The sequence below is a fragment of the Tachyglossus aculeatus genome, chromosome 9 (genome assembly GCF_015852505.1).
Source record: "Tachyglossus aculeatus isolate mTacAcu1 chromosome 9, mTacAcu1.pri, whole genome shotgun sequence".
Taxonomy (NCBI): domain Eukaryota; kingdom Metazoa; phylum Chordata; class Mammalia; order Monotremata; family Tachyglossidae; genus Tachyglossus; species Tachyglossus aculeatus.
The window spans coordinates 22,304,716-22,330,946 of record NC_052074.1 but is presented as its reverse complement, the minus strand read 5'-3'; the positions used below and the strand labels follow the sequence as shown (position 1 = coordinate 22,330,946).

Sequence of the window (26,231 nt, the reverse complement as noted above, 5' to 3'; positions counted from 1 at the left end):
GAGAAGGTAATCCTATCTTGGATTGCAGTAGTCTGTGGGAATGATAGTGTGTCCTGCAGCCAGAAGAGTTGCTGCACTCATTACTACCCCTAGAGCCACTCTGGCTGTCCTGTCCCTGGGCCATCATTTTTTAGCCCCAGGGCACCACAGCCTGCCTAGCCAGGAATGATCTTCAGGGTGATGGCAGTGTGGAAAAAAGCATGCCTTATAGTCTGTTGATTAGGGTGCATATGTGGGGCCACGTTGCTTCCCTTAGACTGTTCAGTTTCTGTCCCAGAAACTCTCTCTGGTCTGATCGAATTGTATCTACCCCTCTAGACTGTAAGCTTATTGTGGGCAGGGAATGTGTCTGTTACATTGTACTCTCCTAAGTGCTTAGTACAGTACTCAGCACACAGTAAGTGCCCAATAAATAAGATTGACTGACTTCGCTGCATCCTTTTTGGTTCCACTACACCATGGAAACCAAATCACCTGCCTCTTTAAGCAAGTAACTACTAATAGTCACAAATTGGAACCTGAACCTCCTACAACACTCCAAATGTAGACACCAAAGGGAGTGTTTGTGTGTGGGGGGGTGGGTCCCTAGATTTAAAAATGTTTCATATAAACACACACAAGTGGTGTGTAAATTTGATGTGCTATAGGTGGTCCAAGTTCCAATTTGTGATTGATAGTATATGCTAAAAGGGGCATGTGAATCAGTTTCCATGGTTTAGTGTGGAACTGAAAAGAAAGCAGCCTGGCCTAGTGGATTGAGTATAGACCTTGAAGTCAGAAGGACCTGGGTTCTAATCCTGGGTCTGCCCCTTGTCTGCTGTGTGACCTTGCGCAAGTCACTTAATTTCTCTGGGCCTCAATTCCCTCATCTGTAAAATGGAAATGAGTACTGTGAGCTCCATATGGGTCATAATCTGTGTCCAACCTGATTAGCTTTTGTCTACACCAGCACTTAGTACAGTTCTGGCCTGTTGTAAGTGCTTAGCAAATATCATTTTAAAAAAAGCTGCTCCATAAAACTGCCTTATCCATGGGATTTCCTGTGACAGTGGACCACAGTCCAATTCTGATGCCTCCGGAGCTGTAGTACTCCCCTGGAGCTGTTCCAGGAATGTTGGCGAAAAACCATCTGAGTGTGAGTTATCCTGGTCCAGTACAACCTTCCGCCTAAAGGACCCCATGAGAGTGGGTTGGTTACAGAGGCCTCCCCTCCCCGTACCCGGATTCTGATGTTCTCAAAGACATGTTGCAGAGAGTGTGATTTGATTGGGATCTCTAAGACCATCTCGGAGCATAGGGTGGTGGGATATTAAATTCTTTTGCACCGCCCAGCAGTCCTGTGGATCTCTAGGAAAGCCTAGGGCTAAAGTTAGACTTTTAGCAGCAGTTCTGAACCAGGTAGGATCATCTGAGCAATTCCATATTTGCTGTCCCAGTTAGCCCCTCAGAGACCATGCTGTCTCCCATTACTGGCAGTGAGTCAGAGCTGGACTGGAAAGGACCCAGGAGCACTTGCACATGCAAGTGTGTCCCCAGGGAATAGTCCCTCAATTTAGGGGACCACAGCAGAGAAGCAAAAATACTGTATGTGCCTGAAAAAGTGAGCTCTGGATTAGTTCTGGTTTGGCCCTGGGCTCTTTTCCGATATGATGTCCTCCAAGATTGGTCTCAAATGTCACAAATGTGAGGTGGGAGTACCTCTGAGTCTTTGTGACAGCCCAAGCCAGACCTTCAAAATTGGACCTCAGGTGTGGGCTGGACCTGGATTATGTAAGATTCTAGGGTTTGGAGAGGCTGAAGGAAAGGAGAATGGGGATATGATGTTTCTTTGCATCAGCAGTCAGAATACAATTGTAGGAGAAAAATGAATGAAGGTCTTGGTGGCAGCAGGAGGCTTACTCACTGTCTTACCAACTTTTTAATTGCTAGGGCTGATCCTTTACTCACCTATAATGTGGGGGTAAGTGCCTAGTATTTAAGCTTAGATCATAGCCTTCTTTAACATACTGTACAGTCAGCTTCAGTTACGGTTGCTTAAGAAAATTAGTTGTCAGTGCAATGTTAGATTTTGAATACTGTTTTTCCAAAATTTGCCCTATTCTATGAGCAGGCTGTTGCTAAAGTATTACAGTCTGTTTGCAATTCTTTCCTTCTTGGATGAACTGCTCACAGTGTCTGTTTGATGGCTTAGGTCTGTCATGTTTCCTGTAGCTGCTGAAGAGCTCTTGTGGATGTGCCTCTGACCCCTGTTTCCAAGGAGGGGACTCCAGGAGATCCTTGCGTGCCCCAGCATCCTCTGAGACTGGGTGGGTGGAAGACATTGAGGGCACACAACAGAATCCCATCTTCTATCCTACAGTCCAAAGCCCTCATGGATCCTCAGTGAATAGAACGAAAATTCCCAGGTTTGATGAGGCTGCAGAAAGTTTAATAAAAAAGTCTTCCACCAAGACCAAGATCAGGGAACATCTTATCTTGGGAAAGGATCGTGTGCTGAGGGATACCTGTTTGTGATGGCTGAAGCAGCCTACAGCTGGAAGCAACAGCTGGAAATTCCTTCAGCTTCGATGGGACGTTAGGGTGTGGGATCTGAATAGATTTCTCCTATTGACCCATTTTTCCCCAAAGGAAAGGAGAGTCTGGACTTGGGAGCTGCTTCTGAGACTTCATATTCTTTCCTTTGAACACTTGGTCCTGAGGCTCTAGAAGGTCCTTCTTCTAGAGGACCTTCTTCCTTTGGCACCTGCTTCTATGGGGCTTTTAAATTAAATTAAAAAAGGAATTACAATTCCTTGTTAAGCACTTACTATGTGCCAAGCACTCTACTAAGCCATGGAGTAGATGCAAGATAATCTAGTTGGACACGGTCCTTCTGACGTAGGAGGGAGTAGGGTTTCATCTCCCTTTTACCGAAGGAGTAACTGAGGCACAAGGAAGTTAATTGTCTTGTCCAAGGTCACATAGGCAAATTTTTAGAACCCAGGTCCCCTGACTTCTTTCCCTTTGCTCTTTCCATTAGATCATGCTGCTTCCCTGACTTCTGGTTGACCTGTGCCTAGGCCATTCCTCTTCCCCACCCTGTGATGATGGCTTTAAGCCCTAGGCCTCTTGGAGTGGAGAAAGAAGGACCACTCTGATTTGTACCCCGCTTATCCCAGCGGGACCGTTAAATGCTTGGGGAGGAGGACTTGAAGCTGGAGAGATCTGTCTATTTGGAAGACTGTGAAAGCAGCCCAGTAATGCTGGGTGTTTCTTGCTGCTTCTGCCCAGCCCACCCACTATGAGTCCCCGGAGCTGAGAGTGTGGGATGAGCTGGTGAATACTTTTGCAAACTCAGAAGTAGAGTGATGGGTAAATATTTGGAAATTGATTCTACATAACTCAGTTTTAAATTAAGGCACTTAAGGGCAGCCTAGAGCCAGCCTTTTTCATATTCTCTACAGGTCTCTGCACCGTTGAGAACATTGTATCCAAATGCTCCCCTAAAATATCCCAGGGCCTCTGAGTGAAATTTTTAAATTCTAGTAATTATTTAGGTATCTTGGGGAGTTTGAATCCTGTGCCACCATGCTTCTGTGGTTTTCAAAGGGAGTCTGACTTGACAGCTAAGTGTTCATTTTGCACTTATGGATGACACTGTTTACTTTTAAACCAAATTTTCTGGAAAACTATCCATTCCAGTCAGGCGTTTTCTGATGGGTTAACAGTTCCTCTTGAAACCCCAATTCTCACGGGGATTTTATTGAAGGGATCTGGACTAGCTCCTTGCTAACGTATGCCCAACATGGATTCATTCATTCATTCAGTTGTATTTGTTAAGCGCTTACTGTGTGCAGAGCACTGTGCTTGGGAAGTACAAGTTGGCAACATATAGAAACAGTCCCTACCTAACAGCAGGCTCACAGTCTAGAAGGGGGAGACAGACAACAAAACATATTAACAAAATAAAATAAATAGAATAAATATGTACAAGTAAAATAGACTGTAGGAGTGAAATGAGCCAGAGGCAGACCTACTCAGAGTGATAAGGCCCACTGTCTTGGAAAGCTGATGACTTTGTTGGGTGTGGGGGTTGGGGAAGATGATGATGTCTTACCTCCAAGGTGACTTGGGGTAGAATTTGGCTATGGGAGATGAATTAGAGAGCAGAGTGTTGAAGCATTGTGGTTTGCTCTTTTCTTTGAAGCCAAATTGTTCTACTGGCCAGTTAGGTCAAAAGCTCTGCAATCAGATAGTAATTAGGAGAGCCACAGAATAGCTTTGTGGCTGTTTTTGAGCCAACTCTGACTCTGTGATTAATGCAGGCTGTTTATCTGTCAGGGAAGAAGGAGTCTTACTAAATATTATATTAAAAGCGTGTTAAAGACATGATGCCAAGAAATCCCACAGTGAACTTGGATGATTAGCTTTCTGTCTAGGCTTTAGAAACCAGAAAACTGCCTTCAAGGACTGTTTTGTGAGTTTCCAAAGACTACATAGTAATAGTTTCATTTGATTGGGAGGATCTAGTAGAGGTGTGGTTATTGTTCTGCTGTGTGAATGTCTGTGAGTACTTTTCTGTTCTTCTACCCCTTTCTCCCTCTTTCCTTTTTGGTAATATCTTTTTTGTCTTTCTCACTGGTATTTCTCTTTTGCTTATCTGTTCTCTCTCATAACCCAGAACCTAATTGGTCTTCATAAGCTCTTTGGAAACCACGTATACTGAAGTTAGGATTCCATTTGTGCGGAGTAAATATATTGGCAGATTGAAAAAGTTTCAAGAACTATATATTGTCCTGAGAGTGATAAATAGTATCCAACTTAATACCATCTGGTACCATTAAGAGCAGAGGGGCTGAAAAGTGGTAGGTAGAATTATGCAAAGAGGGTATTTTTTCCATGAAATTTCATCTTCGTGGTTTTGCTTCTTAATTGGACTCGGAGTCTGCCTATATGACAGCTGAGGTTAGGAGATGCCCCCCTCCCCTTTTATAGGCTGCGGTCCAAACTGGATATTTTTACAAAATATTTCCTCAAAAATGTAGCACTTGTGTGGGCATGGCCAATGGGTTGTGTTCAACCTCAGTTAGCAGACAGTGCGTCTAGGAAAATCAAATGTATTTAATTAAATTTTTCTTCCCATCTCCTTCCCCTTTAATAAGGAACTATTTATGGCTCTGGATGGGGCTGTCATATTCCAGTATAAGGGTCAGTAGAAAGGGTCAGCAGGATGGATTTAATACACATTCTCCAAACCAGTTCAGTTATACACGCTTTCTAATCCCAGTTGCAGTTTGTTCAGTCCTTCAGTAGATGGGAAATTGAAAAGAGAGGGAGGTGGGGAGGATTTGGTGCTGATTAGGTCCCTTACTGGGGCTGTGTTTCCTTTACTTAGAATTTACTGATAAGCCAAGTAACAGGGGGCTACATAAAGGAGAGATGGCATGAAATGAAGCCAGCCAATAATTCTGGCTTTTGTCTGTTAATTATGAGTATTGGGACAAAAGTCCTTTCTTCAAGAATTTAGAAAGGTGATTCTAATCTGGTATACCAAAGCAGTGTATTACTAAGAGTCTGGGGCCTGGTCAGGATTTTAAGACTTTATAGGGGAAGAGCAGCTTTCTCATGAACCTTTCTTTCCTTTGCTTTCTATGATGCCTTGTTTTTTCTGGGTTCAGTTTGATTAGACTACTTCTTTAGGAGGGGAATTGAGGTGTGGAACCTCAAAGCACCCATTTTTACTGTAGTTACTACTGTTTTCTGCTGCCTCTATTTCTTTCTCTCTCTCTTTCTCCCTCCCTCTCTCTCCCCCTCCCTCCCTCCTTCCCTTTCTCCCTGATCCCCACCATCCAAGTCATAGCCTCCTGATAATAAGGATGTTGTTCTCCTTCGTGTGTTTACAAGTTACCAAACTGTGTCTGAATGTTTAATCAGATTATAGTTTTAGGGATAGAAGGGTTGTATCTGATCTGTAACAGAGAATCTGACCTGTTTAACCTTGGCTTCAGAGAGCTAAAGCCATTCAAGAGCGAACTTCTTTGATATCTGGTATTTTGAGTTTAGTAGCTTCCAAAGCCCCATGTAGGACAAGGGACTGTGTCCAATGTGATTAAATTGTATCTACCCCAACTCTCAGAACAGTGCTTGACACATAGTAGGCACATAACAAGTAGTATTTATTGTTATTATTATTATTGTCAGTGGGTCCAGAAGAAAACCTCGCCCCCTTTCCGTCTCTTAACATCTCCCTGAGTGTAATGTTCTGTCTTCCTAACTTAGGATAGCCCAACTTCCTCCTTCTAAAATTTTAAGTATTTTCGGTAAGCAGACTGTCAGTTCAAAATAGTTTGACTAACAATAACTTGCTTTCTCCTTGAAGGTGCAAAGCTATGGCCAGTGAGCCATGTTCTTGCTGGTGCATGTTTGGAATAATATTGTATATCTTTTGTTATTAGCTGCTAATGAAATGGCCAGGAGCCAGCAGGTCTAGAGGGGAGAGGAAAACAATCAAAAACCTATATAACAAATCCCTACATAACTGAAAATTATTTATCACTTCTTTGCCGAAATTTCTTGTCCCTTTCCTTCTGCCCCCTCCATTTATCATTCCTTCAGTATTCTTTCTCTTGATAGTAATCACCATCTCCCCTTTCTTTTCTGAGTGTGCAGCCTTTCTCTTCCTTATTTATCTCCCCAGAGTCCTATCCAAATTGATTCTTTTCTCTTTTTTTAACTCTTCTAACCCGTTTTGCATATTGTCCTGGGGAATTTCCAAGAGAACCCATGGAGAACAATGACACATGCCTGGTTAAGTTCAGGACTTAAGCACCTGACTTTTCTTGTGTCCCATTATTTTTCTTTTTTTTGGCTTTTGTTCATCCGCAGACCTGAAACTACTCTCACATACTTTTCATCCACCTCTGCATGAAACAGACTCTTTACCATCAGCTTTAAAGTACTCACTGAGTTCACCCTCTCCTATCTCACCTCACTGATTTCCTACTACAACACATTCTACACACTTTGCTTCGCTGATGCCAACCTACTCACTATACCTCAGTCTCATCTATCTTGCTACTACTGACCTTTCTTGCCCTGTGACGTCCCTCCGGGCTGGAACTCCTTCTCTGGTCATATAGGATAGACCACCACTCTCCCCACCTTCAAAGCCTGTAAAAATCACACTTCCAAGAGGCCTTCCCCAACAAAAGCCCTCATTTCCCCTACTCCCTTTCCCTTCTGCATCCCCTTTGCATTGGGTTCTGTAATAATAATAATAATAATAATAACAATGGCATTTGTTAAGCGCTTACTATGTGCAAAGCACTGTTCTAAGCGCTGGGGTAAATACAAGGTAATCAAGCACGTAATATCCATCCCACCCTCAGCCCCTCAGGACATATGTATGTACCCATAATTTAATATCTGTCTCCTCCTCTATGCTAAGCTCCCTGAACCAACTCTGTTGTTTTATGCCCTCCTAAGCACTTAATGCAGTGCTGTGCACACAATAAGCACTCAATAAATACCACTCGTTGATTTATTGATTTTTCATTATGCTGACCATCCTGAAAGCAACTTAAATCCCTTCAGTGCTTTTTCTGCTATTCTTACAATCTTTTTCTCCACAATTGAAATGAACTCAGTTTCTTCTCTTTGGATTTGTTCCAGGATAGACTACTATAACTGATGTCCTGTATATTGAATACCCACAAAGTGCTTGTTGCAAAAACACAAATCATGTCACTAGTAACATCTCTCTTTTTTTAAAAAAAAGTATAACTCTTGCAGACTGAGGAAAGAGGTAAGGTGGCAATTGTCCTGCTTCTGGCTATTATCACCCTGGCCTTGTAATTATCCATTCATTCATTCATTCAATCATATTTATTGAGCGCTTACTGTGTGCAGAGCACTGTACTAAGCACTTGGGAAGTACAAGTTGGCAACATATAGAAACGGTCCCTACCCAACAGCGAGCTCACAGTCTAGAAGGGGGAGACAGACAACAAAACATATAAACCAAATAAAATAAATAGAATAAATATGTACAAGTAAAATAGAGTAATAAATGTGTACAAGCATATGTACATATATACAGGTGCTGTGGGGAGGGGAAGGAGGTAAGGCGGGGGGATGGGGAGGGGGAGTAGGGGGAAAGGAAGGAGGGGGCTCAGTCTGGGAAGGCCTCCTGGAGGAGGTGAGCTCTCAGTAGGGCTTTGAAGGGAGGAAGAGAGCTAGCTTGGCAGATGTGCGGAGGGAGGGCATTCCAGGCCAGGGGGAGGACGTGGGCTGGGGGATGACGGCGGGACAGGTGAGTAGAATAGCCTTCCTAGAGGAGAAAATGATTGCAACTGGGAATCACATAGTTAATAGATTCCACAGAGTACACTGTTATGTAGAATCTCGTCAGATTGTCACCTGCCACCCCATCTTGTTTTTTGTGGGTTTTTTTGGTATTTGCCACCAACAATTTTGATGAATTGGATTTCTGTGCTTGTCTGTGTTTTGAGATTTTTGTAAGCCTTAATTACATCCCTTCCTAGCTTATGTTATTCTGGAGGGCAGTCTTAATTTTTACCATTTGTCATGGAATAAGAGCTGCCATTGTAGACCATTGTAGATATCCTTTTCTCTATCATCTCCAGCTCTATTGGGCCTTCCCTGAGGTGCAGTGACCAAAACTGCACCTAAGGTATTCAGATGTGGCTATACCATAGCTTACCTCAAACCATATTCTTCTCTTTTTATCTCTATGAATGTTGTTTCTATTTTTACACTGCTCTATTCTTTTTTCCATACCCTCCTTTCAATCTGGCTTTTCAGGTTCTAGGCCCATTACTCTCTGCACTAAATATGGCATTTCTTTCTTCTCATACTTTCATTGTTTTCTTCACACTTTCTTCTTGTATTAGGGACCTCTCCTTCATATTTCTTATTCAACTAACACTCACCTATTGTATGAGTAAACTGGCTATTACATGTCCAAGCCATGAACTCTTGACTGCTGAACCAGTTGACCTTTCCTGTTGTATTTAGTGAATAATTTCAATTCTGAATGCCTCATTGTACAGTAAGCAAATGCTTTCTGTATGTAGTCCAATTTAAAGTTCATCCTTTTTTCCCCCTCATGCTAAATTTAGAAAATTGTGTCATTTGATTGTTTAAGCTATTAAGATTCTGAAATTACAATTGGAACAGGAGCCAACCTTGACAGTGTTTGCTTGTGCTTTGTTCTCAGAGTACTCTCTGGCTTTCAAGAGGCAACCAGCTGCCTCACCCTGGATTTTTTACGCTTAATTTGTTCCCAAGAATTCTCCAAACATAGAAGGCACAGAGCATAAGCAACATTGTACTGGTAGATTCTGGGACCTGAGTTTCAAAACTGAACTTGTCAATTGGAGAGGAAGTCTTTAGTTTTTAGAGAAAACTTTCTAGTCTGGGTCTCATAATCCCCTAATTTAGTCCCTCAGCTTGTTTATCATCTTTGGTTTACAAGAATATCTTTAGAGGGTGTTAGTGTAGCTTGCAGTTAATTCGCCTATCACAAGAGCAGTGGGGGTTGGGTAGGTTAATGTGCAAAGCTATGGGATGGCAGTGATATGAATCCCAGGTTTTAATCCTTTGCCACAATCGACCCATGGTGCAGTCTTGGTCTCAGGTTTTTTTATGGTATTTGTTAAGTACTATGTGCCAGGCACTATACTAAGCACTGGGGTAGGTACAAGCTAATCAGATTGGATATAGTCCACGTCCCACATAGGGCTCACAGGTTTAATCCCCATTTTACAAATGAAGGAACTAGGGCACAGAGAAGTTAAGTGAGAGGAGAGAAGCAGCGTGGCTCAGTGGAAAGAGCCCGGGTTTGGGAGTCAGATGCCATGGGTTCTAATCCCGGCTCCGCCACTTATCAGTTATGTGACTTTGGGCAAATCACTTCACTTCTCTGTGCCTCAGTTACCGCGTATGTAAAATGGGGATGAAGATTGTGAGTCCCACGTGGGACAACCTGATCACCATGTATCCCCCCCACCCAGCACTTAGAACAGTGCTTTGCACATAGTAAGCGCTTAACAAATACCATCATTATTACTTGCCCACGGTCACACACCAGAGAAGGCAGAGCCAGGATTAGAACCCAAATCCTTTGACTCCCATTTTCCACTCAGCCACGCTTTTGCTAAAATGTCAATGTTTAATCTCCCTGGCCTCGATTTCCCCATCTACAAGATGATGCTAGAGGACAAAATGAAAGAGATTTAAGCACATGGAGCTCTTTAAAAACAGATTCTACAAAAACAGATTCCATGGCTACTTTGTTACAGATAGACCAAAATTCTTAATAGGTAACCAGGGTTCCTTAGACCAAAGCTTTGCTATGTGACTAGCTCCCAGTATTCCTGATTTCTCACCTAATCTACAATATTATGTTGCCTTTTGCATCTAGGTCATCTCCACTTGTATTCCCCAGCATCTCAAGCTCAGCATGTTTCTAATTAAATGTCTCTTTTTCCATCACAATTACACTCTTCCTAATTCTTCATTACTATTGCTAACAACCATCCTCCTTGTCCCAGGAGCTTGATGTTGCAACTTTTCACTAATATTCACCTCTTGTATTCAGTCAGTTGCTAAATCCTGCTGATTCTTCCTCCACAACATTACTCAGATCTACCCCTTCCTTCCAACCTTTTCCAAACTCTTGCTATATCACGGCTAGGTTACTATGTCAGCCTCCTCACTGGTCTCCCTGCCTCCCTCCCTTTTGGTCTATACTACATGCTGCTCTCCAGTTATCTTGCAATGTCCCTTGATGCCCAGGTCTCAAAAATCTTATGGCTACTAGTCTCCCATCCTGTCAAGCAGAAACTACTCATAATTGGCTTAAAGGCTCTCCAGTAGCTTTCCCTTTCATAGAGATCTGTTTTTTTAACCTCCTACTTTCCATCTTGCACTTTTTGCTTCTCCTAAAATCACATTTTAATAGTATATCACTCTCAAGTCTTCTTCACTGTTACTGCTCCATCGACCTCAAAGTCCTCCCCACCCTTGCCACCTCCAAACTGATGGGCCATAGCTCTTAAGATACTCTCCTCCCTCTGAAGCCATTCCTAATCAACAAGCAGCATGGCTTAGTGGATAGAGCACAGGCCTGGGCGTCAGAAGGACATGGGTTCTAATCCTGGCCCTGCCATTTGTCTGCTGTGTGACCTTGAGCAAGTCTCGTAACTTTGCCTCAGTTCCCTCATCTGTAAAATGGGGATTAAGACTTTGAGCCCCATATGGGACATGGGCTGTGTCCAATCTGATTTGCTTGGGTCTATCCCATCCCTTAGTACAGTGCCTGGCACATAGTAAGCACTTAACAAATACCATTAAAAAAAAAATCAGGACACCCCAGTCACCTCAGCCCAACACCTATAGCACTTTATGAACATACTTATATTTATTTTCAAGTATTCAGTTATTTCATCCAGGTACATTTATATTAATACCTTAAAGCCATATTCTGCCTCCTGCTTCTGACCCTCTCTGGACCATCTCTATATGTTGCCGATTTGTACTTCCCAAGTGCTCAGTACAGTGCTCTGCACATAGTAAGCACTCAAATGCCATTGAATGAATGAATTAGACTGTAAACTCCTTGAGGGCAGGAAACGTGTTTACTTTTATAGTCTCCCAAGTGATTTCTGCAGACTTAGTCCTCAGGGAATTAAATACCAGGCCATTGCAATGCCCAGCTTCAAAGCCCTTCTCAAATCACATCTCTTCCCTGCGGGCTTCCCTAATTAATCTCTAAATTATCAAATTTGTGTCCCTCCCCCAACTTCATTTCCATGTTACCTAAACACTTAGTTACTCACTCCCTTGGACTTCTGTAGCTGTGTCTTATATTACCACTTTATTATATCCCCTTATCTATAAGTTCCCTGTGGGCAGGATTGATCTAATCCTGCTCTTTTATATTGTACTCTCTAGGCTTAGTGTAGTGCTCTGCATATGATAAGCGCTCAATAAATACTATTGATTGTGTCTTAATTCTGTGTAGTCTCTCAAGTACTCAGCAAAGCGTTCTGTACACAGGTGCTCAGTAAATACTATTGATTAATTGAAAATATTATAATACTCAGAAGTTGAAATTTAGTAGCAAATTCCAGTGCATCAGGGAAAGGACAGATTCACTTGTCTCTAATCCTTAGTGATTCATTGTATTTTTGTTGTTGTGGTTTCAGCTAGCAATTATTTCTAATTTAATTTGTTTTTCAGTGAGGGCCGAGGAAAGTTGACGGTATTTTCAGTTAAAGCTATGTTAGCAACCATGTGTGGTGGAAAAATGTTGGACAAATTGCGATGTAAGTATTTTCCAATAATTATTTGAAAAATCTTATTTCTGAACGAGATCTTTGAGCAGTACATAACTAAACCTTAAAATTTGGAGTGACTCTTTCAGTTGCTGATATGCCCCAGGGCCATCCACAGAGCAGCAGACCTTGAATTTGTAACTTATGCCACTTACTGCCCAAAAAGGATGTTTCCCCACACATAGACTGGTCTTTGCCTTTCCTGCCCCTGCATCATTGCTCTTTAGATCTGCGTTTTCAAAAATGGCGTCTAAGGTTGCCATTTATTTTGCGGCCCTGTTCTTCATGTGGTTCCAAACACTAAAATCGTAATTTCAAAGTAATTCTTCAAATATTGTTCTGTGCAGTTCTAGGTGGAACCATTGAGATGGCAAATGATTTTCCACCTGTCGGTATGGCCCTTAGTTTTACTGGTGCTCCCTCTTGCATCGGGCACTTTCAAGCATTTCCAGTGCTGGAGACTCTCAACTCTAAGTATCCAGATTGAGGGTTTTCTATGCCCTTTCCTTTTCCCCTCTTTGGCAACATGCCTTTTAGATCATTAACCTCTGCAACAGAGGACAGGAGGGGAAAATAAAAGGTGGAAATCTACAGTCAGTCTTACTATCCTATTAGAAAGTTGAGTTGGGTGAGAAGACTAAAATTGATGGCGAAGGTGAAGTGGATTTTTAATTAATGAGACTCACTTGTCTGTACTACCCTTGCTTTCTTTTCACCCTATTATCGTGAAGTTTAGAGTTGTTTGAATGTGCATTATCAGAGCAGTAAAGATATTTTATTTTTAGAGAAGGATCCAGATTCTGTCTGGTCACTAACCTGAAAATGAATTATAAAATATTTGTGTCTCAGTAAAACGAGCTGGGACATACAGCAACCTTTCTATGGCACTTTTTCCACAGCGTAGCCAAGTGAATTTTTTGAAAGGTGAGTTGAAAGATCAGCTGTTCAGAACTACTGCTACTAAGTACTGAAGTCCAGTTAAGATTAAAAGGAATTTATGGTAAACTACAGGAGTAGAGAAAACAGAATTTGAGTTTTTGTGTTTGTGTAGTTCAGAAGTTCAGGTTGCCAGATGTAGCACTTTTGCAACTTTATGGGGTCTAGAAAGGAACTGGTTTTCACTTAGTTTTCTGGGGGTAGAGTTTGGCATGAAACAGTCAGTGTTCAGTTTAATCTTAACTGATTAACCTAGACTTAGCCCTGTCTTGGTGGGCATTTGAATGGAGACGAAGGAGTGGATCCCGGAAATGTTGTAGAGGAAGAACCACTATACCAAATATGGGGGTTAAATGAGAGGAGGGAGCAAAGGATAATGCCAAGGTTTTGACTTGGGAGATGGGGAGAGTGGTAGTGTTGCCAACTGTGATGGGAGAGTTAAGTGAAAGAGAGGATTCTGAAAATACAGAGCCATTCAGATAAATATGATTGAATGAATGAATGAATAAACACATATTAGAGTCTCACATGGGCTGAGGTCAGTTGATGGACCGCCCCCTACGCAGTGTTCTCAGGCTGTAGGACTAGGTCAATTCAGGACCTAAACCGATCCCAGTCAGGCTGTGGCAGATGCAGATCTTGTCCCTCAAACCTCCACAATTCATCATTATTTTCCTGGCCTGGTTTGGGATGAGGGCCCTGTGGAGAGGGCTTCCAGCTCAATTAAAATGTCATCTTTGACGCTTTTCTTTCATTTGTCTCCCCCACTTCCAAGTCCCATTGATTGTATTCATGGCTTGTCCTTTCCTTTCCATTCCTCAACCAAAACCCTAGTTTATGTCTAATCTCCTTAAGGCTAGATTACTGCAAAAACCTCTTTTCTGGTCTTCTCTCTTCTCCAGTTTATCCTCAATGCCACTACATAAATGATGTTTCTTTATTAAGCACTGTATAGAAGCCAACGCTGACTTATAAGTCACTCACATAAAATCTGTAGGGCTGAACTAAAAAAAAAAAATTTCTGCAATTGGAAAATAAATGACTTCCAGAGTGGAAGAAAATGTTAGGCAGCTTATATCTTACCTGGATGATACAGATACAGTACTCAGACATGCTGAGAGGGAAGCTGCAAGTGTCTGTCATGAGCAAAAAATGCTATCACCAGATTTGTCTATAGCTGATTGGAGAAACAAGACAGAGGTCCCTCTTTTCCCTTGAGCTACGTGTTCCACCCATGTGGTTTTCCCATTTCTGATGCAGAATTTGTCTAAAGATGAAATAAGGGAACATAATCCTCTAGGCCAGGGGTAAGAAACCCCTCACACAGGTGCCAAAGGATGTCGACCAAGAAATTCCTGCTGGCACATTAGCAGGCCTTTGGGATATTAATGACCCTCCTGGATTAAGTAGCCACTCTGGCAACTCAGCTCTTGGCTCCTGCCTGACCTGCCTCTGCCTCCCTAGGTGACATGGATACCAGGGAAGAATCTCAGATGAAAGCCTTGACCTCAATTTCAGCAGTGGCAACAGTGCAGGGTTTGTTTTTGTTTCTTTGAGGTGCATCCTACCAACTTCCTTAGGGCAACCCCACCCAGAAATTAATTTTTGGCAGCCGATCCCCACTCCATATTAAGTGGTGTTAGTGGGATACTTCTGTGACTCCAAACCTGTTTGCTTTTTTTCCTACCTGTTGTTTTCTTATGGGTATATTTTACCGGGATGTGTAACTTACTAAAAAAATGTGCTTCTTATCCCCTAAAAGAACAGACAGTTTCAAAATAGTTAATTACCTAATGCACCTCTTATGCCCTTCTAAATTTCCATAGCAGTTCTCTTAATGGGCTGTTCAATGTACCCTGCACTGAGAAGGGAATTGATTTGTCCAGTGTTATAGAGTTTAGGATTTGTCATCGAATTTGTATTTGTTCCCTTCCAGTTAATGCCTTTCTTAAAAATTAAAGTGTTATAATGTGGGGGAAAGGTGGGTAGACTGTGATATGATTTTAAATTCATTAGATAGCCATAACAATTTAGGGCTCCGATCATTAGTGTTCTTTATTTGCTTAGGGGCTTGAAACCTATCTAGGAACTGCAAATGAAGTATGCATTTAGGCATTGCCTAGTTTTTCCCTGCCTTGTTGGGCCCACCCGTGACTACTTAATTCCAATATTAGATGGTTTTGAAATGGGCTCAGGAATCTTGTCTTGTCTTATGCCATCGAGTCGTTTCATAAGGCAGTGTAAATTTATCATGTAATCTCTACTCAAGCAATTATAATTTCTCCCATTTTAATGAATGCAATAACAATTGCTTGAGTATTTAAAAATAATACACTGAGGTTTTATACTGTTGTATTAGGTGTTTCTTTGTGAAGATGCCCATGGTCAGGAAGCAGAAGTGAGGTCCCCTGAATTATGTTTCCACCTTTTCCATTGACTTCTAAAACCTTAGACAAGGATCTTATCCTTTTTTCATGTAAGGCGATAGAGTGGTTTCTACTAGCAATTTTCGGATTGTAACACTTCAGGGCAGTAAATTTGTCATGTAGATTGGTGTCTGACAGATTATCTTTTCTCTACCCCAGCGCTTAGTACGGCACCTGGCATGTAGCAAGAACTTCACAAATACCACACATTTTTATTAGTATTATTAATAATAACCACATTCTCCCCAGACCATAAACTACTCCTTGGAAAGTCAGCTATCTTTATTTCCAGGCCTGTCTCATGTTCATGCAGTGCCCAGGAAACCATCTAACCAAGTAGTCAATGAAATTAAAGGGTGCTTGACATCCTCTTGCCTTTCGTCTCATCTTCAGATTATATTGGGTGCTATATAAATCCTACTTTGTAGGTAAGAGAGAATTGGTGAGAATTGACAAAATGCAAATGAAGATTTTTGTCAGTACAAAGTAATTTCTTTTCTAGCAGCTCCATTAGAGTCAGGCCATTTTTGCTGCTGGATGGGGAAACATTGTAATGCTCAAGAGTGGAGAGCAAATTGATGGGGACTTATTCGCCTCCAAAATGATCTTGGGTGTGAAGGGAACTCTTGGTCCCTCTCTGCTTGACTTCTGTGAGTCCCCCTCTTAAAGAACAAAGGAGAGGTGTCAGAACATCCCACATGACAAAAAAAGTGGAGGATGCAATTTAGCAAGGGAAGGTTGAAGTTAATCTGATAAAATGGCTTAGCTATACTTGGAAGCAAACAGGAAGATGATAGCTGTTAACCCAAAGAGGGAGAGAGGTGGCTTGAAGAGCCTGAAGATTAGTCGCCTTGAGTTGGGGGTGGAGGTTAGAGAGGGAATCGAAGGCATAATTTTAAAAATAAGAATAGTCAGGTGAATGAATCCAAGAATTATGTATCTCCAAAGGACCAGGTGGAAATTCCATTTCTAGGATGAATGAACACAAATTAAATGAACACAAAACCTAAACTAAAATTTTTGGTTGTAGGGAATAATCTTGAACAGCACCTTCTGCTTCAGCTACACTAACTTCAATCAGTGGCATTTATTTAGCACTGTGTGCAGAGCACTATACTAACCAAGGGGAGAGTAGTAGTAGAGTAGGTAGACACATTCCTGTCCTCAAGGATTTTAGAGTCTAGCTGATTGGAATTTACCCCAGATTCTGAATCTGCAGGTTAAGCTGTTATATTTGCCTCCTATACTCAGTAGGGAGTTACCAGTTCATTCTCTTCTAAGTAGATTATTTGGGGGGAAGATTGCCTTGAAGTGAGAGGACCTTACTATTCAGGGGTATTTTCATATGTAACTTCTAAACTCCTTATTCCTTAAAAGTTCTAGAGACTAAGTTTGGGGAACATTAATATTTCCCCAGTCTCACCAATGTCCTCCACACTTCTCAAACTTTTGTTTTTGTATATGTTTCCTATTCTTTCGCTCACTTTTCTAGGATGTTGAGAAGACAAAACCACTTTTTAAGGTGCTCTAGAGTGGGGACTAGGTGCTTCCTTGGCATGAAGGAGAAAATATCTTTTTTTGTCTGCCTCCTAAATTCTCTTCTCAAAGCTGGTTTATCACTGTTTTGAGTGGAGAATTGTTAATAAGGAGATCTCCAATAATTGTGCCAAAATCTCCAGCATTTGCAGGTGAGTTTAGGTGCATCTGGACACCTCTTTAGAAACTGAAAAGAAGGAAGTTGCTGGAACATACCCGTTGGCATAGAGAATTCACTTAAGCCCAGTAAATCTTTAAACCCATTCAAAAATGTTGTCTACACAGCCATTAGGAAATGGTTAGTGATGGTTTAAAATAGTATAAATGAAATTATATCTTATTTGTATTAGGAAATAATGGTAAGTTCATTGATTGAACTTTTGGGTTGGGGTAGAAGCAGCTGGAGAATATGAATCAAGTATTCACAAGAATTCATGTTTCTTTTGAAGTTCTGACTCTTTGCATTTTGTCTTGTGTTGATAGATATTTTCTCCCAAATGTCAGACTCCAGTGGCTTAATGGTATTTACCAAATTTGACCAGTTTCTAAGGGAAGTTTTGAAGCTCCCAACAGCTGTGTTTGAAGGTCCTTCTTTTGGATACACAGAGCACTCGGTCCGCACATGTTTTCCACAGCAGGTGAGAACTACCCTCTCCAATTTTAGGACTTCACGGGACTTCAGAGGTTTTCTCATCCACCCTGTTGCCTTCGGGGGAAGGTCCTGTGCTGGTGTAAAGCAGTGGGTCCTCAGTGCTTACTGTCTGGCCACAATTTTTTGGCAGCTTTTGAGGCATGGAAACCATAGCTAAGCAATTTGCCAGCTTCAAAGATTTGAAATACAAACTGCTCCCATTGACTCCCTGTGTAAAGGTTAAAAGATGGGTAGTAACGGATTATAGCAAACTCAAACTTCAGATAAATGGTGGTCAATCCAAGGGCCAAGAAGCAGCTCCAGGTGACTTTTTTTTTTTGTCTTAGACCCGAGGAGTAAAGGCAAATCCCAGTTCTTTTCCCAGATTCTGTGTTAAATTGTCTAGCTCTGTAACTTTATGTTGCTTCACCTCAGGAAGTATTGCTGATAAATGTTCAGGATATCTTAATCCCATTGTGAGAGAACTGATGTAAAAGCATTTTGGTAAATCAAGGGCACTCGGCAGCGTCAAGGTATTATTACTTTCCTCCCAGGCTGTAAACCCTGTGGATTTTTTTTTTTAGGACAGGATTCTTTGGCATGAGCCTTAAAAATCTGTATTATCCACTAACAGCCTTAATTATCAAGAATTTCTCTGTTGGGATCTATTCTAGGGAAATGTTCATGTTAATTAGAGTAGAATTGATAGCAGTATACCAATGTATGGATTCAGCCTCAGTGGAGTTTCTGGTTTATGGCAAAAGTAACATACCTTTGGAGGTTGGTACATTGTCAGGTGGCCAAACTTCGGTTTGCTGTGTCTTAGCCCCCTCATTTTTGCACAGCTTTAGGGTTCATACTCACTCTTTCCAATTCTGTGATGAATCCAAACAGGCTCATGTGGTTGCTTAATTCCGAACCAGTGTTGTAGCCAAAGTGTGAAGTGAAAACACATTTTATGGCAGAACTGAGTATACCTGTCATAGGTCCAGGGCCTAAAATGAATTAGGCAATTTAATACAGTTGAATACATATTGAAAATATGACCAACATTACTAATCCTTATAATATCTTAGACTACTATAAACTCATTTATTTCAGATGTCATATTTCTATAATAGTGGCAAGTTGGTGGAAAATGTGATGGATCAGCAAAGTTTTGTGGCTCTGAACATTTTTTCATTCATCAATAAATCCAAATGAGAAAAACCATAATACCTTGTAAATTAAGTTGGGTTAATGGATATTGTGCATTGGAAGAACAGGGACTGTTTATGATGGCAATACTGGAGACAGCCAGAAAAGGACAGTGATTATTTTCCAACTCCTTTCTCATAATACCTATTAATTAGGGTAATAAGACATGGCACCTTTTAAGGGGGTCTTTAAAAAGATATTACAAATATTTTTTCCATTTTCTCCAATCTGATGACAATTGGGGTGCACCTACCTCAATCTCCTATATTGACCTAGACTAGGAACACAGATAGGGTTGTCAGGGTCATCTATCAACTCTAACGTTGTACTCTCCCAAACACTTAGTACAGTGTTCTGCATAGAGTAAGTGTTAGACAAATACGATAGATTGACTGATTGCCTTGTTTTTCAGCCTTTCCTCACCTGTAGTCCTCTTTCCTTTATTTTCAGCTACCCATCAACTTAGAAGAATGAAATGTCTTTCCTATTTGCATATAAGCTTTATAATAATATAATAATAATAATGGTATTTGTTAAGCACTTACTATATGCAAAGCACTGTTCTAAGCGCTGGGGGGGATACAAGGTGATCAGGTTGTCCCACATAGGGCTCACAGTCTTAAACCCCATTTTACAGATGAGATAACTGAGGCACAGAGAAGGGAAGTGACTTGCCCAAAGTCGCACAGCTGACAAGTATTGGGTCCCCACTCCAGGCTCACTCAAATTGATCAATGTACTATTATTTATTGAGCACCTATTGTGTGCAGGCCACTTAGCTGAGAGCTTGAGAGAAAACAATAGATGTCAAAGACATGATCCCTGTCCTCAAGGAGCTTAGGAGATATCCCTGCCTAGACTTTCGAAATCCTTGCTGCCCAGGCCTCACTTTATTTTCATTCAAGCATCTTGTCTTCTCTGCCCATCAATCAGTCTGTTCAGTCAATGGTATTTTAAACTCCTTGTGGGTGGGGAATAGGTCTTTCAACTCTGTTATAGTGTACTCTCCCAAGCCCTTAGTACAGTGCTCTGTACACAGTAAGCACTTGAGAGAGTGCGCTACAGCAGAGTTGAAAGACACATTCCCTACCCACAAGGAGCTCTTTCAAGTGACCCCCAACCCCTTCCCCTCTGGCCCAGGCTTTCCGGCTCCTTTCTTGTTTCTCACCTAAAAGCTTCAAGGGCACCCCCCAACTAACCTGGCAAGGCTTTCATGTATGCCGCTACTTTCAGATCTGCTTCTGGTTCTAGAGTCCTAGTTCCAGCAGTCATGTTTTACAACCCTGTCAGCAATAACTTAACAGATCATCACGACTGAGCTTGTTTCTAAATTGTAGCCGAGGTTATATTGTTTTCCAGCCTTTGGGAAGCTGGCCGAAATAAAAACTGTAGATGCGATGGGTAAGATCTGTAGTACAAGCTGTTAAAAGTGGATCATACTGTAATGTGCTTTTTATATAGCATTTTTATTCAAGACACTAAAGAGCAATGCCTGAAAGTTACATATGATGATGGATGAACCTCATTCAAGAAGCGATTCAGTTTTTCCTTCATTTCCTGAGTCCTCCAAGCTCTAAGGCTGTGTAGTAAAAGTGGGCGATGAACTCACTGGTTTTTCCTTATTTGAGTCGTGAGCTGTAAAGTTCTGAAGTCCTGATATTTAATGATGTCTTAAGTAAATTTTGTTTTTTGTTCTGTTTACAGAAAAAGATCATGCTAAATATGTTTTTAGACACACTGATGGCTGATCCACCTCCCCAGTGCCTTGTCTGGCTACCTCTCATGCACAGACTTGCTCATGTTGAAAATGGTGAGTAGACCATTTTTGTACTGTATATGTACGAAAGGAGCAGGGAGAGGAGGAGAGGCGGAAGGAAGCAATTCTGAAATTGGTTCTTACATATGCACATATAAACCCCTTTCAATACTATTACTTTCTGCTCCTCTTTCTTTTCCTCTTTTTCCTCCTTTGCTTTCCTCTATAGCCCCTCTCCCTTGCAATTCATTACGTAGTCTCATCGAATTCCTTTGTAAGTTTCAGAATGTCTGGGCTTATTGTAGGTGTGGTTTGTATGCGTCGGAAAATAATCATTAAGCCCTTTTAAGTATTTTATTCTTAATTAGAGTTGAAGCAGCACCAGGGATTTCAAGAGGGTAGAAAGTTTAGGTGATTAAACCAGAATAAAGTCTGCCTTGAGGAAGTCTGCCATGGAGGTTTTCATTGCTGTGGTTATTCATCCTGTCCTAACCTGCAGCCTCCTTACTATTCCTGTCTCATCTTACGTTGTGCGAGACTGCCAGGTGTGCCCAGGAAGTTGGTGGTAATCTAGGTGGCACCAGTAAAGCCGGTGTTTCAACCCAATCTTCACTCTTAGGAGCCTTAGAGTTTTGCTCAAAGAAAGAAAAGTGTTGTGTGGTCTTAAGATTCCATCAGATTGGTTTAAAATCCAAGTTTGCATTAGGCAGGTATCACAGGAATCACTAACCTACAGTTAGAGTTAACCAATGCCCAAAATTGGATCATCTTTCCAAACTGTTTGATGTAATGTATATCTTACATCAAACACTTTGGAAAGATGATCCAATTTTGGGCATTGGTTAACAAAATCATATTAATAAAATATGTTATGTATATCTTACCCTGAATTTATTTGAGCTAAACACCTCCTTTCTTCAAGTGCCTTGACAAGTAAGAAGGCGTTTTTTTTTTTAATGTTGACTTTGATTCTGCTCACTTTTTTTGGACGTTGCTGATTAAATATATATACAGGTTTCTTTGTCAGCAGCTAAGGGTGAAACGATGGCTTGAAATATGGGTGAAACATTTTCTGAAGTAATTTGAAGGAAGGAATAAAAGACCCAAAGCAAGTTCCAAAATTTGAAATTCCCACTAAAGAAAAAGGTGAATTCATGGTCACTGGAGGATAAGCAGACATTTCTACTCTTTCCAGGCCTTCTAATCAAACTGCTAGATTCACAAATGTGGGCTACGGTTCACTCAGCATTAGTCTTCTAATTTTGCAAGCTGCTTTATAGATCAATCCACAGTATTTATTAAGTGCCTTCTGAGTGCTTAGAACCATACCTAGCACTTGCCAGAGAGCAGAAGGAAGACATGCATTCCCTGCTCTCGTAAATTACAAGCTAATGGGGGAGATAAAAATGATTTTATAAATAAGGGGAATTACAGGAGAAATAACATTATTTACTATGAGTAGAACACAGTGGGGCGTGTGTGTGTGTGTGTTTTCTCAGGATCTCTCTCTTATGTTGTCAGCTTCCAGTGAAATAGGGAATTATGGAGGATTGTTATCTTCAATTTACCAGTGGGGAAAGTGACTGCTTGACCTGAGAGAATCTCTCAACCTTTCTGAATTCTGCTCTCCCATTTGAAGTTCAGAGAGGCTGAATGATTCTCAACTCGAGATTGAGGGCTTTTGGGCCTATTTCTAGTTGCATCATTGATTCACTACGTTAGAATCTTGCCTCTCTGGCTGCATCTGTAAAATCGCTCCTTGAACAATGCATTTTTTCTCTCTCTAAGTCTTCCATCCCGTGGAATGTTCATATTGCCGATGCGAGAGCATGATGGGTTTCCGGTATCGATGCCAGCAGTGCCACAACTACCAGCTCTGCCAAAACTGCTTTTGGCGCGGCCATGCCAGCGGCCCTCACAGCAATCAACATCAGATGAAGGAGCATTCTTCTTGGGTAACAGATTTCTTTTTCAGGCCATGGTCACCCAATATGACTCTTCCATATGAGTACAGGTCAACCTCCTGCTGTCATGATATTTAAGTACTTACTGCGTGCCAGGCACTGTACTAATCTCTGGGGTAGATAAAAGCTAATCAGGTTTGACGCAGTCCCTGTCCTGTATGGTGCTCACAGTCTTAATCCCCATTTTACTAATGAGGAAACTGAAGCACAGAGATGTTAAGTGACTTGCCCAAGGTCATTCAGCACACAAGTAGAGGAGCCAGGATTAGCACCCAGGTCCTTCTGACTCCCCACCCTGTGCTCTGTCCACTAGGCCATGCTATCTAGAGCTTGCAGACAGGCCCTTGATACTTGGTTAGAGGTTGAAAATCCTTCTTTTAAGGTGGCATGGTCAAAGTGCTCACCAAAGCTGATGGTTATGAGCGTTGCTCTAATTGATTTCTTTGTGTTTGACATTATTTCAAAGGCTAGGTACATGGGGCTGAACTACCTATACTGATGCTGTTTCAGATTTGCTTGTAGTAAGTACTCTGACAGGCTTTGTTAGAGGGGTTGTATTTGAAAAAGGAAAAAATGAATAGCTTTTGGATCTTTTTTTAGACATATATGGTTTTTCATAGATTTTTTTTTTTAATCATTTGCCACAGTTAAATTCTGCTGCACACCTGAGAATATGCAGTTCTTTTCCCTGTCCTCCTATTGGGTCTTGGCCACTTTGTGATAATTCAGTTCCTGGCCCGTCATGCTAATTGGGTCAGCTAGTATGCTCCCCAATTCCATCTGCTGGGAATTAGAGGCAGAGAATAATCTACAGAGGGTTTATTTGTGGTATGGCAGTGTCCCAGTTAGGTGGTCTTAAGACCATGGGGCAAGATTAATTTTTTTTTCCCCACAGAGTGGCATTTTAAGTTTATTTTAATACAGAAAGAACTTTATTCACACTATTATTGTAACTCATTGAAGCTTTAATTTTTGTTCTTGTGTTTTGAATTCAGTTTAAAATATATGTGTATATATATGTATGTATGCACACACACACATATGAGAAGCAGCGTGGCTTAGTGGAAAGAGCATGGGCTTGGGAGTCAGGGGTCATGAATTCTAATCCTGCCTCTGCCACTTGTCAGATGTGTGACTTGGGCAAGCCACTTAACTTCTCTGGGCCTCAGTTACCTCATCTGTAAAACGGGGATGAAGACTGTGAGCCCCACGTGGAACAACTTGATTACCTTGTATCTATCCCGGTGCTTAGAACAGTGCTTGGCACATAGTAAGCGCTTAACAAATACCAACATTATTATTATATTATGCTTGAAATCTACATGTTGATAAATCCCAGTATAGGGTTGGACACAGGTTAGATACACATGTTCTTTTTAAAGAAGATATGCAAATTCTTCGATTGGGCAGTGATTACCCTTAAGAAACAAGGCTTTTTTGTGTCTATTTCACAGCAAATGGTAAAGTTTCTGGTACTGACTGTACCTGGCCCCTCATTTACCTTTGTTACAGGACATCAATGTCCAAACTTCTATCCAGGATGAAATTGTGTAGAATGAAAATGAAATGTCAAGTATTTGACCCAACCAGAGTGAAATGAGACTCCAGAAGAGCATACTAACAGTGCCAACATTCTTCTTATTTTGAAACGATATATAAAGGTACCATCACTCCAAACACCTAAGAGGGCAGCTCTGGCTAAAGCACGAGAAGTCCCTTGGGCTCTGGGACCAGGTTCTCTGCCTAATTACCCCAGTGAACATTCAGGGAAGCATTTCTGTTGGCTCACTTAATAGAGTATTGGGGGGAGGGAAGAGTATTGGCAGTGGATTCTGTTTGTGCTGCCATCAGGAATTTTGGAGCCCTTCAAAATGGAAATACTAGAGACCCCAACTAGTTGTACCAAAAATATTTATAAAGCACCGACTGTGCAAAGACACTGTACTAAGTGCTAGAAAAAATGCAAAGATGTAAATTAGACACACATCCTGGCTTACAAGGGATTTGCGGTCTAAGAATAAGGAAGGGGGGTTGGCAGTGTACACATTAAAAACGGTAGAACAGCAGAAACAGCAAACCGACATAAGACTAGGGCAAGAATAAGTATCACAGACATTGCAGAAGAATAGGGCCAAAGGAGCAATTTCATGCTTCTCACCTCCCTGGCAAGACAACAGCCTCTGCTATTGCCATCCCAACTTACTAAAAGTTGAGAAGGCATGGTGTCCCCTGGGCATCAGGGCTTGCACTTCAGTTTTGCGGGGAGTGGCAGGGACTTGTCCTATTTCTGGAATATTTGTGAAAGTGGTCTGACCTGCATTCTTCACATTGTTGCCACCTCCCATGCTTCACCTCATCTTTTGGCTATTGTGGCTAGCCAAAGGCACACTTGGATTGCTCTGTCACTTCTAGCAGTGTTCATTCCTCAGACAGCACCTTTGATTCTTAGGCATAGGCAGGCCATCCTCAGTAACAAGTTCCAGCTGAAAGTTTAGTTCCAGAGCTCTATTTGTGACTGAGTCAGTGATAAACTGGTTTGAGGAAAGGTGGGGGCAATGAAGCTGTGGAGTGAAAAGCCTTTGGTGATGATGAACATGTCTAATAACTTCATTTTATTGTACTCTCCAAGTGCTTATTAAAGTGCTCTGCCAATGATTGATGGAAGGAAGCTTATGTAAATGTTAAGTGTATTCTAGTTTCAAGTTGGTGTGGGATATTTTTATCCAAATAGTTATACATATATCCCCTGCCTTGGACTCTTCCAAAAGTTTAGCATATTGCTTTATCCCCAGGTGCTGAATAAATAGTGTTGATCGAATGAATAGTGGCATGAAGTGCCAAAAATATTGGTAATGTCGGTGATCCCAGTTGAAATAATTTTGGTCTCCTCAGAAATTAGTTTTGTCCTACTTTTAAAAATAATTTTAGAAGAAAACCTCACAGCACATGTATTCAGTAGGGTACATGGAATGTGGGTGCTGATGGTTCGAACTCAGTTTCCTGAACTGCAAATGTTGGAAGATTGCGGAGCTAAGTCTAAAATTTAGAGCCCTGTGGCAGATGTTTAGATTTCAGATTTAGGGAAGTTTCCAGTGATCCTAATTCTGCTGTGCTGCCTAGTCAGAGAGGTGGAATGGGCCACAGAGACCTACTCAGTGATGTCGGTCTGACTGTCTTTGCTTCAGGTGTTCAAACCAAAGATCAAGCAACCTAGGCATCTGCTGGGAGGAGAATTTACTTGAATATGATTTCATCTCTGTTTTAGCTGTTCTTTCTCTTAAAATTGTGTCAGTGTTAGCTGGACTTTTGCTTGCCATTTTAAAATCTACACATACAAATTGGAAACATTTTATCTATATGTGTTTATAGGCATCTTTGAGAATAGATTTTGTGATTTACTCTGAGGAAGTCTTCATATTCAAAAGGAGAAAATCTATTCTATTCCTG

The 26,231-nt window shown here is 41.3% G+C and overlaps 1 protein-coding gene across 12 annotated transcripts in view; it reads left to right on the top strand.

The window, feature by feature from the left end:
• Positions 1-26,231, top strand: part of DTNB (dystrobrevin beta) — a 221,081-nt gene that overhangs the window by 49,409 nt on the left and 145,441 nt on the right. For all 12 annotated transcript variants that reach the window (XM_038751196.1, XM_038751192.1, XM_038751200.1 and 9 more), the window contains exons 5-8: positions 12,244-12,329; positions 17,720-17,874; positions 20,769-20,874; positions 22,609-22,775. In XM_038751196.1, the coding sequence (XP_038607124.1) occupies positions 12,244-12,329; positions 17,720-17,874; positions 20,769-20,874; positions 22,609-22,775 (514 nt within the window). The remainder of the gene's footprint in view (positions 1-12,243; positions 12,330-17,719; positions 17,875-20,768; positions 20,875-22,608; positions 22,776-26,231) is intronic.